Source organism: Podarcis gaigeae (assembly GCF_964106915.1).
Source record: "Podarcis gaigeae genome assembly, chromosome: 7".
In the NCBI taxonomy this organism is placed as follows: domain Eukaryota; kingdom Metazoa; phylum Chordata; class Lepidosauria; order Squamata; family Lacertidae; genus Podarcis; species Podarcis gaigeae.
Genome location: NC_139683.1, coordinates 3,391,391 through 3,406,851, shown reverse-complemented (window position 1 = coordinate 3,406,851; position 15,461 = coordinate 3,391,391). Strand labels below are relative to the sequence as shown.

General features: G+C 49.7%; 1 protein-coding gene across 2 annotated transcripts in view; it reads right to left on the bottom strand.

The window, feature by feature from the left end:
* The window catches only part of ARHGAP39 (Rho GTPase activating protein 39), a 216,167-nt gene that overhangs the window by 54,284 nt on the left and 146,422 nt on the right, over positions 1 to 15,461 (bottom strand). For both annotated transcript variants that reach the window (XM_083749067.1, XM_083749068.1), the window contains exons 4-5: positions 9,349 to 10,735; positions 596 to 1,157 (exon numbers count right to left, since the gene is read on the bottom strand). In XM_083749067.1, coding sequence (XP_083605193.1) covers positions 596 to 1,157; positions 9,349 to 10,735 — 1,949 coding nt within the window. The remainder of the gene's footprint in view (positions 1 to 595; positions 1,158 to 9,348; positions 10,736 to 15,461) is intronic.

Genomic DNA, 15,461 nt, shown 5'->3' with positions numbered 1-15,461 from the left:
AGCCCCCTAGCAGTGACCCCGGGGGAATTCCTAGTTGATGTGCATCAGCAGGACTCCCCCTACTGGTAGTTAACCCTTCCCAGACTTCAAGAAGATGGGCTGGAGTCAGTATAGTTGGTTAGGACCAATGCCTAAGCCAATACGGCTCATCACCTGTAACCAATAAAGTTGTGGCCATATTTAGCCCATTGACCTTAAATAATTGTGTAATGTGTCTTTATTTCCACTGGGGGGGGCAGGAACTCACCACGCAATATGACTTTTCTTGCAGTTGTGCTGCTCGGCCTATTTTTTTGTCATTAACGGTGTTTTATAGAAGGTGGCTGTTTTACAGAAACGAAGCAACTATTCCAGCCCTTACCCTTTCGGGTTATTTTACTTGGCCGATATTATCGGGGGAAAGCTGAAAAGAAAGAAAGAAACCCTCATGCTTTGTGTGTTCCCCGTGTGCAAGCAATGTCTCGCTCAAGAGCCACCAAACTCGTTTCGTGCCGGATCTCATGCTGGATTTTGCTGGGCCTCGGAATAGGGCAGCCAACGTTTCCTAACACCTTGAGCTGACCAGGTGTGCCTTTCCCCTTCCTCGCTGCCTTACCTTTCGTGTCGTTCACCGGATCCATGTGCCTGTAGATGTAGCCTTCCAGGTAGGAGTGGAACTTGGGCGTGGGAGGGAAGAAAGCCAGGCAGATGGACATGAGCTCCCAGCCCCGGGCGAGGCTCTCGTAGCGGAAGTTCTCGGTGGTCTGGCGGCACAGCTGGATGTAGAGTTCGTCCCGGAGGCCCTGCATGCTCCAGCCCTTGGTGGCGATCTCCAGGGCCACGTTGAGCTGGTCCGCCTTGGCCCTCCGGTCCCCCATGTACATCTGGATGAGCTTGAAGATCTCGCAGGCTTCCTTCTTGACGTTGCGGTCGGTGGTCATGATCATAGGCTTTTTGATGGACTCGCTGCTCCAGGCCAGCATGTTGGCGATGGAGACTTTGCGGCGGAAGAGGCCCTGCGTGTGCTTGTTGAAGTGCTTGGAGGCCCAGTTCTCGATGTCCGTCTCCGAGGAAGGCTTTCGCAGGTTGAAGGTGGGGAAGACACAGCTGGTGCTAGGCATCATGTTCCGGTTCTGGCGGCTGCTCTCAAACTGTGCGCAGGCGCCCAGGTCCTCCGACTGGAAGGGGGACAGAGAGACAAGGCAAGAGTGACGAGGCGGGCAGGGCAACCTGCCTACATAGTCCAGGGTGGATAAAAATCAATGTTTTTTAAAAAATCAAGTTTTTTTATTATTATTTAAATCAGATGTTTAAAATTGGATTTTTAAAATAAAATGCTTTTGGAGGAAAATTTCTTTCTAAAGGTAGTTTTCTATTTTAAGTGACATTATACACCAAAGGCTATTCATTGGGACATAAGGATTTGTTTTAAGTTTTTCATGTGTGCCAAAAAAAAGTTTTTGTTTTTTTAAATGTTTAACCACGTCAGTTAACAAACATGGATAAAGGTAAAGGTAAAGGGACCCCTGACCATTAGGTCCAGTCGTGGCCGACTCTGGGGTTGCGGCGCTCATCTCGCTTTATTGGCCGAGGGAGCCGGCGTACAGCTTCCGGGTCATGTGGCCAGCATGACTAAGCCGCTTCTGGCGAAGCAGAGCAGCGCACGGAAACGCCGTTTACCTTCCCGCTGGAGCAGTACCTATTTATCTACTTGCACTTTGATGTGCTTTCGAACTGCTAGGTTGGCAGGAGCCAGGACCGAGCAATGGGAGCTCACCCCGTCACGGGGATTCGAATCACCAACCTTCTGATCAGCAAGTCCTACACTCTGTGGTTTAACCCACAGCACCACCCACGTCCCTTAGTCCAAAGGCTATTTATCAGGAAATAAGGATTTGCTTTAAGTTTTTCATGTGTGCTAAAACTCCGTCTAAGTTTTTGGGTTTTTTTAATGTTTAATCACATCAGTTTACAAACATGGATACATATGCTATAGTTATTGCTTTAGCTAGATAAATTGTTTAAATTGTTATTAAGGAAATGGTTATTTTTCTCCTTCCAATGAAGTACAGCAGAAAAGTTGCCCAAATATAAACAGTTAACTTATTAAACCTCACAATAATTTCATAATTATCTGTCTGTGTATTTCTAATAGTTTAACCAAATCATGATTTTTGGCATAACTACTCTGAAAAATTATTATACCAAAAACGAAACCTTCATCGGGTTGTAAATATTAAGATTATACCAGCAAGAGTCCTTCTGTAAAAAAAATGATTTAAATCAAGTCTTAAGCACTAGTGATTTAAATCGTAATTTAAATTAAATCAAATCCACCCTGCTGGATGCCATTCAATTGCAGAGCTGGAAGGGGTCCACCAAAGGTCATCTAGGCCAACCCCCTGTATTGCACACAGGAGGACCCCTCCCCTCATGTGAGATTGCCCCCAACATACACCCACTGGACCGCTTCGATCAGCAGAGATGCCACTGCTGCAGGCGCCACATAATACTCGTTCTGCATTTGTAATAATTCGATCTCTTAGTATGGCAGCACCTACACTTTGGAACTCCCTGCAGATTGATAATAGTAAGAGCTGCTCCCACTGTGGAACTTTCTCCCTTGGGAGAGGGTGGCCTCTCCTTCCTTGGAGGTTTGAAGCAAAGATCAGATGGCCATTTGTCATGGATGATTTAGCTGAGATTCCTGAATTGGTGGGGGTTGGACTAGATGACCCTAAGGGTCCCTTTGCAACTCAACAATTCTACGATATCACTATATTCTTTCTGGTGCCTGCTAAATATGGTTTTGTTCATAAAGGGCTCCCCAGATGTTAAGAAAGCTGTTGCGAGTTTTAATCTGTTTTTAGTCTGTTATTTTAACTTTTCGATAGCAATTTCCTTTTGGGTGACTTTATTGTTTTATCTTTTCCACAAACCGCTTTGAGGTTGTTGCTGTTGTTTACCACCGAGTGGCATATAAATTTTATGAAATAAAGTAAATAAGTAAGTGACCAGCACCCATCATTCAGCCCGGACACCGAGGTCCAGTGCCGAGGGCCTTCTGGCGGTTCCCTCCCTGTGAAAAGCCAAGTTACAGGGAACCAGGCAGAGGGCCTTCTCGGTGGTGGCTCCTGCCCTGTGGAACGCCCTCCCATCAGATGTCAAAGAGAAGAACAACTACCAGACTTTTAGGAGACATCTGAAGGCAGCCCTGTATAGGGAAGTTTTTAATGTTTGATGTTTTATCGTGTTTTTGATAATTCTGTTGGGAGCCGCCCAGAATGGCTGGGGAAACCCAGCCAGATGGGTGGGGTATAAATAAATAAATTATTATTATTATTATTATTATTATTATTATTATTATTATTATTATTAATTACCTGCCCCGGAGTTGAAACCCTCCCAACTTCCCACCCCTCTTGGCCAGTTACAAACAGCATCTAGGGCAGCGGTTCTCAACCTGTGGGTCCCCAGATGTTGTTGGACTACAACTCCCATCATCCCTGAGCTCTGGCCTTGCTAGCTAGGGGTGATGGGAGTCGTAGTTCAACAACATCTGGGGACCCACAGGTTGAGAAAGGCTGATCTAGGGCCTCTTTTGCAGAACAGTCCCACCAATGACGTCCCTTTCCCACAAATTTGGCCGACATTGGAATCATCTCCCCCTCTATTTATTAACCATATTTTGTGGTCCAGACCCATAGTTAGAGCTGGTTAATTGATAGCACTTGGAGGGAAAGCGTCAGAACTTGGAGGACAAATCTCTTATTTGCACCTAGAAAAGTAACAGCTGAGTAATAGCTTGGGGACAGATGCCTGCCTAAGATTCCAGGGAAACCGAGGCTGAACCTTTCTGCCTGGCGCTCCGTGTGTACGACATCCCTGAAGAAAGCCTAAATACCTTCTTATAGGACTTCCCTTCCATTCTGTTCCACTAACATTCATTTCTCAGCCAGGATGGAGAGACACTTCTTCTGCCCCCCATTGCAATTCCGAAAAGAAAAGACAACCTCAGCGAACAAGATACTCATTTCTCCAATGATGCTTTCTGAACAATGGTAGCTGTCATGGAGATATTCATTGCAAAGGCTCACAGGTGGCAGAGCAAACCGTGGCGTTTTGCAGCAGCTCAGCTCCTCCGTTAATTCGTTTAGGCCAGACTTTGCTTCTGCCAGCTTCTGCCAACCTGGCAAAACCTCCAGATGTTTCGGGCCACCGTGTGTCGTCACCCAAAACATCTGGAGGGCACCAGGTTGACAAAGGCTGGTGTAGGCAGCTTGTAGTTCCAAGGGCCTAAATAAACTCTCCCTTTCCCTAGATCACAGGAACTAAAGGTGAGATCCTCTGGAGAAGACAAGAATCTCTCGCTGGGTCACTGACTGCGCCACTAACACACATGTGCATATTGTTAGATTATCATTGCAATCAAATCCTTGCCAGGGGTATTTTTAATTACCCAAATTTGAAGGCTTTTAAAGTCGCCATCTAAGCTCATCGCTAAAGCTGAGAACAGCCTTGGACTCCAAGCAAGGGAGCAAAGAGACCAGGAATCGGCTTATAATAAATCACACACATCTAAACGTGCGCTGGGATCGGCCTGGAGTGCCATAAATAGCTGTGCAAAAAAGCAGACAGATGGGTGGTGAGCTGAGAAGTCCAAACTCCAGGGAGAGCGAGGAGAAGCAAGAGGGGAGCAGAGAACATAGGGAAAAACCAACACCCCTTAACTTGATCAAATTTATACTCTGCTCGACTCTCAAGAAACCTCAAAGCGATTTACAAAAAAAAAAAAGAGAAGATAGTGCAATGAAATCACCGCTAAGAAAAAAAGATTTAAGACATATGGAAAGTTAAAATAGCAATAGACCAAGAACCAAGAAAAAAAGTCACGTCAGCTTTCTAACTAAGCCTGTCCACGTGAGGCTGTTTTTTGCACTGAAAAGAGTACAGTCGTACCTTGGAAGTCAAATGGAATCCGTTCTGGAAGTCCGTTCGACTTCCGAAACATTCGGAAACTAAAGCACGGCTTCTGATTGGCTGCAGGAAGCTCCTGCAGCCAATCGGAAGCCGCGGGAGCCCCGCCGGACGTTCGGCTTCCAAAAGAACGTTCGAAAACCGGAACACTCATTTCCAGGTTTTGATTGTTCAGGAGCCAAGGTGTTTGAGATCCAAGGTGCTACTGTACAGGGTGCTTGCCTGGTATGAATCGGCAGGGAGTTCCAAAGGACAGGTGCTGCCGCACTAAAAGATCAAATTCTTACAAACGTGGAACGGGTGTCATGCAGCACCCGCAACAGTGCCAGTTCTGTCCATCGATCCTGCAGGTAAACTGGTCTCAAGTTGTTAATGGCTTCGAATGCTAATAGTAACACCTTGGACTTGCCCCCGTCAGTAACTGGCAACCAGGGCAGATCTCTGTTCTGTGCCCAAGGCCTCACTCCTGTCAGCCCTTGCGCTGCAGCTCTCGGATGAAGCGCAAGGGAAGTCCCACACAGAGCGCACTGCAGTAATCTAGACATGAAGAAACAAATGCACGGACCCCCTTGGGTGGAAGGGCTTTGAAGAGCTTCCCAAGAGCCTTGGGCCGGGGAGAAAGCAGAGGGGCATTGAGGTGAAGGTCCCCCAGGCCACCTTGGGTCCCAAAATGGGCAGGGGCTCTTATGGCTCCTGGAACTTGGAAATGGCATGTGTTCCTTGGAAGCTGGGCAAGGAAAAAAGCAAGATGGAGGGGTCATCAGCTGCTCAGCTCTGGCTCACCGTATCTGCCATGGCTCTCACAGAATCTTAAGAGTTGGAAGGGACACCCAAGGCTCATCTAGACCAACCCTCCCAATGCAATGCAAGAATCACAATTGTCTTCCCATCTCCCTGCCCCCTAATCAGCCAAGAACAGGTACCATCCATCCATTGACCTTGATCAGCGACTTGGCATGCGGGTAGATTGGGTTGATCTCATGCCCTTACGGCAGTGGGGTCAGTGGGTCTGGCTGTTAAGCGGCAGGGGGGAGGGCTAGATGACACTTGGGACCCCCTTCTGACTCTACGATTCTTTTATTCTGCTGGCGGTTGCTAAATGCTGATGGATGCTGATACGGCCTAGACCCTCGTACCTACGGGACCGCCTCTCCTGGTATGTCCCACGGAGGACCTTACGGTCTTCAAACAAAAACATCTTGGAGGTCCCGGGCCACAGGGAGGTCAGGCTGGCCTCAACCAGAGCCAGGGCCTTTTCGGTTGTGGCCCCGATCTGGTGGAACGCTCTGTCACAAGAGACTAGGGCCCTGTGGGACTTGACATCTTTCCGCAGGGCCTGCAAAACGGAGCTGTTCCACCAGGGCTTTGGCCAAGGCCAAGGGCTTTGGTCTTCCGAGACCTGAGCCAAAGTGAATCTGCCGAATGACTTCCTCCCAGGTCCCTTCAATTGGAGGTGGCAAGAACAGAAGCGGGGATATTTCTGCATGCAAAATACCATGCCCCCTTATCCCTTGAAGTCTCAGCCAAGGAAGGAAGCTTCCCTGCTTGGGAAGACATTTGACAGCCCATGTTAAACAGGCCTGGGGGGGGGGGCAGGTGGAGGGGGGGGCTTCAAGCCCTCTATTTCTGCAGCTTGGCTTTCCTCTTCTGAATCTCCATCTCCCAGCAACACCAGGCTGCTGAGCAGAGAATCGTTTCCCCCAAGGGTTTGGATTGCTTGGCGTAGAGAGGAAGAGGAGAATGCTCTCCCTTTAGAAAAGAGCAGATTCAAATGAACAAACAGAGATTGAAATTTGTTTCGGAAGCCCCTTCCAGGGTGCCTTTATGAATTAGAGGGAGAGAGAGAAAGGGAGAGAGGAAGATCGGAACAGGCCCCTTGATGCAACGCAGAGCACCAGCCTGCTCAAAGTATGACTCATCCGAGTTTCTTTGAAATCCTCTCCCCACTATGTTATTCACACAAAGCCTTTCATTTCCCAGAATCAAAATACTTTCCAGCTATTTTTTCGTGTGTGTGTGTGTGTGTGTGTGTGTAAATGTCAGCTGCTCAGCGCTTCCAAGATCAGAAGTGAAAAACCCCAGGACGTGGTTCAAAACCTAAGATTTCGATACCCTGGCAAGCTTCGCTTAAGGGCCGCACTTGGCTTGGTTAATCATCCTGCAGCCCTACCTCACAGCCTTGCTTCCCATCTTTTAATTTTTATCTGTTGCCATAGCTATTCTCTCTTATCATAGAATGAAATAAAAGAAAATCAAAGGGGGGGGGGAGGAAAGAGAGAGGCGTGCATTCAAAAGCGTCGTTCTTCGCAGAGGAAAGAACATCGAGAGGCCCGTCCTTCCCCAACTTGAATTGTTATTATACTGTATGTCAGCTAAGAAAGCCTTATACCAGCCCAACATCTGATAAACACTGGCTGGGGTTTGGGCAGATGGACTTGGTGCATCTCCAAGCTCACTGGAGAATCTGCTATGGGGCTCAATAATAATAATAATAAAATTTTATTTACCGTATTTTTTGCTCTATAAGACTCACTTTTTCCCTCCTAAAAAGTAAGGGGAAATGTGTGTGCGTCTTATGGAGCGAATGCAGGCTGCGCAGCTATCCCAGAAGCCAGAACAGCAAGAGGGATTGCTGCTTTCACTGCGCAGCAATCCCTCTTGCTGTTCTGGCTTCTGAGATTCAGAATATTTTTTTTCTTGTTTTCCTCCTCCCAAAACTAGGTGCGCCTTGTGGTCTGGTGCGTCTTATAGAGCGAAAAATACGCTATACCCCACCCTCCCCAGCCAAAGCCGGGCTCAGAGAGGCTAACAGCAATAAAAGTAACACAGCATTCTAAAATCAATTCATTCTAAAATCAAACCAGAATCAAATTAATGGCAACCATTGGGCTAGAGTTCTATGAGGATTACCCAAGGAGGGGATCAGACTGTGCCTTGGCCAAAGGCCTGGTGGAAGAGCTCTGTCTTGCAGGCCCTGCAGAAAGATGTCAAGTCCCACAGGGCCCTAGTCTCTTGGGACAGAGTGTTCCACCAGATCGGGGCCACAGCCGAAAAAGCCCTGGATCTGGTTGAGGCCAGCCTAAGCTCCCTGTGACCCAGGATCTCCAAGTCAATCCTTCAATTGGTAGAATTTTGACTTACTTAATAACAACCCTAAGAGATCTCTGTGAAGCCAGACTGAGCACTGTGTGGCACCTCACCTGTTGCTGGACCCCCAACTCCCATCACCCCTCAGGTAGGGGGATTGCCCATGGTCAACAATGATGGGTGCAGCTGTTGAACAACATCTGGGGGGCCCACAAGATCTCCAACCTGTCTTAAAGCACCTGGGGTGACTGGACAGACCAGCTGCCTCCACCAGCCTTGACTTTAGCTCAGCATCATCTCTTGATTCCTGGAAGACCAAGTGGCTTCGAGGAGAGGGGAAGTAGAGACACTGGTTGGTTTGGTGGTTTAATAGAGCAAACATCTCAGAATTCTAGAATTGTAGTGTGGATGGGACCCCAAGGGTTATCTAGCCTGTGAAATGTAAACCAGAGGCATCAATGAAAGGAGGTCTCCAGTTTTTTAGCGAAGAACCTAAGAACAGCCTGGTGGATCAGGCCCTCAGCTCTCATTGCTCTGGTGCTGCTGGAGAAACAGTTTGGTTTACGGGTATCACGGATAAATTGACATAGGCCAGCACAGGAAATGGATTAAGCTGCAACTGTAGGCAAGTGAGGGTCAAAGATGACGAAGAATGCACAGAAGTGGCAGGAGCCAAAGGGGCTGGACATAGGACACATACAAAAGAACCACAGAATTGTAGAGATGGAAGGGCCCCCAAGGGACATCTAGTCCAACCCCCTGCAATGCATCTAACTCAGCATTGCCGAGACCGATTCGCAGTGGCTCTCCAGGGTTTCAGGCATCCCTGGAGACACCAGGAATTGAACCCGGGACCCTCTGCATGCAAAGCAGAGGCCCTATCATTGAGCTATGTCCCGTCTCCCAAAGGACACCGAGTAATACCAATACAACTCAGGCTGGAGACAACAACTCTTCTATAGCCTTAGTTCAAGGATGCCCAATATAGTAGTTTCAAAATCAGGGTTAGAGCACAAGGGCAAAGCACATCCCAAATTCAATCCCTGCCGGCATCTCCAGGTACAGCCAGGAACGTCCCCTACCCAAAACCCTGGAGGCAGCCACTGCCGGTCAGTACAGGCTATACTAAGCTAATGGAATAATAGTCTAACTCTGTAAAAGACCAATTCCTGTGTTCCACAGCCATAATCCGATCCCCAAAGAGGTCCTTCTTAAATGTTTCCTACTCTCCCTCGTCATCAGAGGGACGATTGCTCCCAAGACAGACCCTTCCTGAAAGGGGAACCTGAAGCACCAGCACCTTACCTGGGACGGATGCAGGTACGGCTCTGGCGACGCCAGGTTGGTCTGCACCGACACGCTCTTCTCCAGCAGGATCTGGGGGAAGCCGAGCTTCTCAAAGGTGTTGCGCTTCCAGTGCTTGTTCTCCTGCTGAGCCAGCGCCTCGTCCTCGCTGAAGGCCCGCACCACGGGCCCCGGCATGGGGAGAGGCACCGCTCCATCACTCTCATAGCCTGAGCCGTCCTTCTGCGAGTCCCAGCTGCTCCTCTGCCGCATGTGGTAGTGGGCTTGCTGGGCCTCCCACGCCAGCCGGGCCTGGGCCAGGAAGGGCTCGGGGAAGCCCCGGCTCGACTCAGCCTCCACTGAGCGGCTCTCCATGCGGTTCATCTGGGGGCGGCTGCAGCCTGAGGGCGCCCTCTCCTCCGTCAGCCCTTCCTCCCGCTCGCCCGAGCCGTCAGTGGAGGAGGCGTTGGGGTCGTACGAGAGCGATGGCTTCCGGCTTTTCCTCTTGCGCGTGCCGGGCGAGTAGCCGGTGGAGGACATGGTGTTGTGCTGGCTGGACCACGACATGGAGTCGTCCCCCTGCGAGACGGGCGGGCTGTGCCGGAAGTCCGCCCCTTCCATGCTGCTGTAGTCGCCGGACTTGACCTCCAGCCGCTGGTCTCTCACCAGGCAAGGGCTGTGCTGGAGAGAGTAGGAGCCGCCAATGGGGTTCGGTGAGTATTTGTGCCGCAAGCCAGTCTTCATCTTGGGGCTGGAGCCCGACTGCTCAACGTAGACCAGCTGCCGGACGTACTCCTTGCCGGCGGGACTGTACTCCAGGCTCATGAAGCGGTCGGGCCCCTTCTGCTTGGTCAGGACCAGCTGCTGGTAGGGGGAGTTGGAGCCCTGCTTGGGCGACTGCAGGAAAGGGTGCGGCTTGCGGATCGGGGACTTCTGCGGAGAGCCAGCCTTGTAGCTCCCGCTGGCCTCAAACTGCATGTCCACGGGCGGCTCGTCATAGATCGGAGCCTGGTACTCCATGGGTGGCTCCTCGTACAAGGGTGGCTCGTAGGCATAGCGCGGAGATGACGGCTGCGACTCGCTGGAGTGCTTGCGGTGCTGGGCCTGGAGCGGGGAGCAGAAGGAGTCGCCGCGCCCCAGCAGTGGGGAGCAGCTGCCGATGTGCTCGGCCCGCTTCAGAAAGGGCGACTGCTTCCTCTCCGGGAAGAAGACAGAGTTGTCCGAGTCAGGGGCAAAAGTCTGGAGGTTGGGGGATGGCTGGCCGCCCGAGGGACGGCGTGACCGCGTGCCCTGCTGGTTGTCGGGGGTGTAGCCGTTGCCCTGGTGCATGAGGAAGCTGGGCTCGCGGTCCGTCACCTTGATGAGCATCCGCTCCTTGGTCCCCGTGTTCCACCGGAGAGATGATGCCCTGGGACACGGAGAGAGGCAGAACACAAGGCAGCCGTCAGAAGCAGGAACAATGCAAGAAGCACCTTTTTATTTTTGCACATATATATATATATATATATAATGTATTTCATTCCCTACCGTAATTTTTGCTCCATAAGACACACTTTTCTCTTCCTAAAAAGTAAAGAGAAATGTCTGTGTGTCTTATGGAGTGTTCCCTGGAGCCGAATTGCCCCGGGGCGAAAAGCAGATCATGCTTTTTTAAAAAAGAAAAAGAAAAAGAGGGAAGTGGGTGTTGAAACAAAGCCACTAATAAGCAAGCAATTGGGGAGGGAAATAAGGGACGCTAGCAATAAAAGAGGCTGCCTGTGGGGAGATAAAAGCCCATGGATCCTCAGGATTTTTGCATAGGGTCACCCCAAATTCACCATCGGATCACATAGCATATCTATGGCTACAGCCTGCACACAAAAAACCACACGCATCCACTGTTTCATGGGGCCACAATGGCACAAAAACGTGGTTACAAAGCACGGATCCACATGGATTCTCAGGATTTTTGCATCGAGCTACCCTAAACTCACTGTCAAATCACACAAAAATCATACACCCACTATTTCATTCAGAATACTCCCCCCCTTCTTTTCCTCCTCTAAAAACTAGGTGCATCTTATGGAACGAAAAACACGGTATAACAATGCAAACGCCTGAGAGGTACAGAAACAGTGGCTTGCCGGTTTCAAATCATATGGTCCACAACTTAAGAGATGTGGAGTGGAGAAATGATTGTGGCAGAGAGATAAAAGCAATGTTATGAATAATAAGATTTTGGTTCCACAGAAGCACAGCGGAGTGGACGGTAATAAGTTCTGGATTACAACCAAATCAAGATATCATACTTTGCAATAACACGCCAGCTATAAAGTTTGCCTTTTGGTATAAGTTATGAACCAACGCCACGTAGCTGCGTAGTCCGAAGGTTTGGCTTTACCCCTGGAAACTCATAAAGAACGAGTGAGTTTTTCAGATATGGCAAGAAATAAGACCTTCTTAAACCAGAACTTTTCAGAATCTTAAAGCCAAGTTAGTCCCTGGAGAATGCTTAGTCAAGCTGGACAACAAGAAGTTCTGAAAATATTCTTACTCTTTTACAGCACCAGTGAACATACACAAAGCTAAGAGGGACACAGTGGGCTTTGTTTGGGGCACACAATATTACTGTGTACGCAGATCAGAGCATCCTTATTTTGAGGGTCTTTTCAGAACTTGGCACACGGCAATCTGGGGAGATGTTGAAGCATCTGCAAGATCTACAGGGGAAGCAACACTTGTAGTGGTCAAGTGGTTCCATGATTCATCCTGAATCAAAACTGCTACCAATGCTCCACATTAGTTGAGCGCTCATCCCAAATGGGAAAAGGGAAATGGAAGAAACAGTAAGCATCAAGGAACTGGAATCAACTGGTGTGTGGATGGGATCTGTGGCTATGGAGATGTAAGTGTGAGGTTGGTCAATGACAGGACAGGGCAAAGGTCAGGCTTATGGGATCTTGGGAGATGGGAGATCCTTGATTAATCTGCTAATCTCTGAGTAGAGATATAACAGCAGATCTCTGGTCTACCTCCAGCCAAATATGCAGGTAACAGGTGCAGGAACTTCCACTCACCCAGACTGAAGGCAGAAAAGCACCAGGGGCTTATCTCCACCAGACGGGCCATTCGAAGGTTAGTAATAAAGGACCACCACCATTCCTAACGGGATGCGGGTGGCACTGTGGGTTAAACCACAGAGCCTAGGGCTTGCCGATCTGAAGGTCAGCGGTTCGAATCCCCGCAACGGGGTGAGCTCCCGTTGCTCGGTCCCAGCTCCTGCCAACCTAGCAGTTCGAAAGCATGAAGTGCAAGCAGATAAATAGGTACCAGTCCGGCGGGAAGGTAAACAGCATTTCTGTGCGCTGCTCTGGTTTGCCAGAAGTGGCTTAGTCATGCTGGCCACATGACCCGGAAGCTGTACGCCGGCTCCCTCGGCCAATGAAGCGAGATGAGCGCCGCAACCCCAGAGTTGGTCATGACTGGACCTAATGGTCAGGGGTCCCTTTACCCTTTACCTTTACCATTCCTAATATAATTACCTGGAGTTAGTGCAACAGGACACAGATCTGCAGAAGACCCGAGAATGCATTTGATAGCCAGCCCAAATGCCAATGCATGTTCCTTTTGCTCATGGGGTACTGTGCCATGTCTGAACCAGGCTGGCTACTCCTGCCCTACATTTTCCAGGCCTGAGATCCTTTTGACTGGAGATGTCACAGACTGAGCCCAAGACCTGCTGTGTGCAGAGGCCAACGAAACACTGATCTGTCCTCTTCTATACTTGAAGAAGGCTCCGAGGCCCAGGAGTCAATGCTGTCCCCATGGACTTATGATGGCAAAGTCCTGTCCTCTCCAGCCCCAAACCTGCAAACGTGTACCAGGGAACTTAAGACGACCGATGGACATGGTACAAGGCATGCAGAATTTGCTGGAAGGACCATTCGCCAGAGGCAAACATGGTTGCTCTTCCTTCGCTCATCCCAGCCTGGCCAGGAAAGTCTTTTGATGGAAGGAGAAAAAGGACACGCCACGCCACCCGCTGTGGCGAAAGAAAGAAAAAATTGCGGAAGAAAAATTGTATATCGAGGAGTCAGTGATCTGACATGGTTGCCATCTTCCTTCCTTCCTCTCCTTGTCTCTGAAGTTCTTTGATGGCATGAGAGCAGCCTATAATGTCCTAATCAGTTAGGAGGAAGAGATAGTGATTGGTATCTTCTTGGATGTTGGACATTGTTTTGAGAAAGGGAGGCATGGGCAGGGGGTGACTAATGAATAACCCGCATGTATCTAGCTATCTATAAATCGGATGGCTGTGGGCAAAACTTCTGAGAAAGCCACTTCTGAGCTAGGGAGGAGGTGGGGTTGCGGGCTTCACGATACCAGGGGAATCCTCGGACGCGTCACCCAGCCAGCCAGCCAATCAGCTGGCCCGGGAGGCGGGGACGGCTCTATTTATGGCTGGCGCAGCCAAGGACCGCCCTCTTTCCCGCGTCTCAGCTGTTCAGGCTTCCCCTCCCCTCCCACCCTTTAGGCTAGGCTCTCTGACGTTGCTATGGACTACGGTTGGTCGCCATCAAGGGGCCTGGTAGGAATTTTTCCAATTGGCAGATTGGCACCAGCCACTTGGTTTTCGCCTACCTCGTAGCAAACCGTCACAACTCCCGGTATGTGCGGTTAGGCATTGGTGGGGGTATTATTATGCAGATGAGAGTGGGGAAGAAGCGCCATCACCTTCCCCCAAATCAAAGGGTACTCCAGTAAAGGATTCCGGGGGGCGTGGCCTTGTCCTAAGCCTATGGAGGTGTGGGCCCACGGCATGCCCCCGAGTGGTGACCCCGGGGGAGTTCCTAATTGATGTGCATCAGCAGGACTCCCCCTACTGGTGGTTAACCCTTACCGGTCTTCAAGCAAGCGGGCTGAAGCCGGTTAGTTGATAGGACCAATGCCTAAGCCAATTCCTGTCATCAATAAAGTTGTGGCCTAATTTGACCCATTAACTCAAATTCTTGTGTCTCGTGTCTTTATTTCTGAGGGGGGAGGCAGGAACTTGCCACGCAAGCTCGTGCACGGACTGATCTGGCTGTGGGGCCATGCAAACTGAAGCTACCTGGGGGAGTCACTTCTCCACTTCTTGAGGGCTTCTAAGTGGCAGGTTGAAGTACATGTTTGGTATGTGTGTGCTGTTTAGAAGAACATATTTAATCTTCTCGCCCACTTGTGTTTTGTATTACTTCTGAATCTCATTTTAGAAGAACCACCTTGCATTTGGCAAGACACCTGTCACAGCTGCATACGGAAAGGCTCCTGACCTTTAAGAAAGCAGACCCACACTCCCCGCCCATGCACTTTTAGGTTGAGCGAAACTCACATTCAGCAGGAACAAAAATAATATTAAAAGGAAGAAAGGGGGAAAGTCACCCTTGACACTCTGGCCCCTGGTTCCTATCAACTCCTCACCATTGTTATTCCAGCAGCATCTCCTCAAGTGAGGAACTCTGACTCTTAATTGGAGTTTGCCGTGGAACCAGAGATTTTCCTTCCCGCTCCCGATTAATATTTCATGCGCAGAAATAATTATAATCTCGTGATCTTTGTGCCATGGCATTAACTTGCTCGGATGGCCCTGCCAAAGTTCTGGGAAGAGTGGCTTTCGGACTCTCCTGCAGGCAAGACCCTGTGTGTCTGCGAAGGAGCCTCTGCACATGGCAAGAGAACTCCAGGGCTTTCTAGAGCTCACAGGTGGCAATAATAATAATAATAATAATAATAATAATAATAATAATATATTTATACCCCGCCCATCTGGCTGAGTTTCCCAGCCACTCTGGGCGGCTCGCAATCAAGTGCTAAAAACAATACAGCATTAAACTTTAAAAACTTCCCTAAAGTGGGCTGCCTTCAGATGTCAGGTAGTTGTTTATTTCCTTGACATCTGATGGGAGGGCATTCCACAGGGTGGGCACCACTACTGAGAAGGCCCTCTGTCTGGTTCCCTGTAACCTCAATTTTCACAATGAGGGAACTGCCAGAAGTCCGTCGGAGCTGGACCTCAGTGTCTGGGCTAAATGATGGGGGTGGAGACGCTCCTTCAGGTCTACTGGGCCGAGGCTGTTTAGGGCTTTAAATGTCAGCACCAACACTTTGAATTGTGC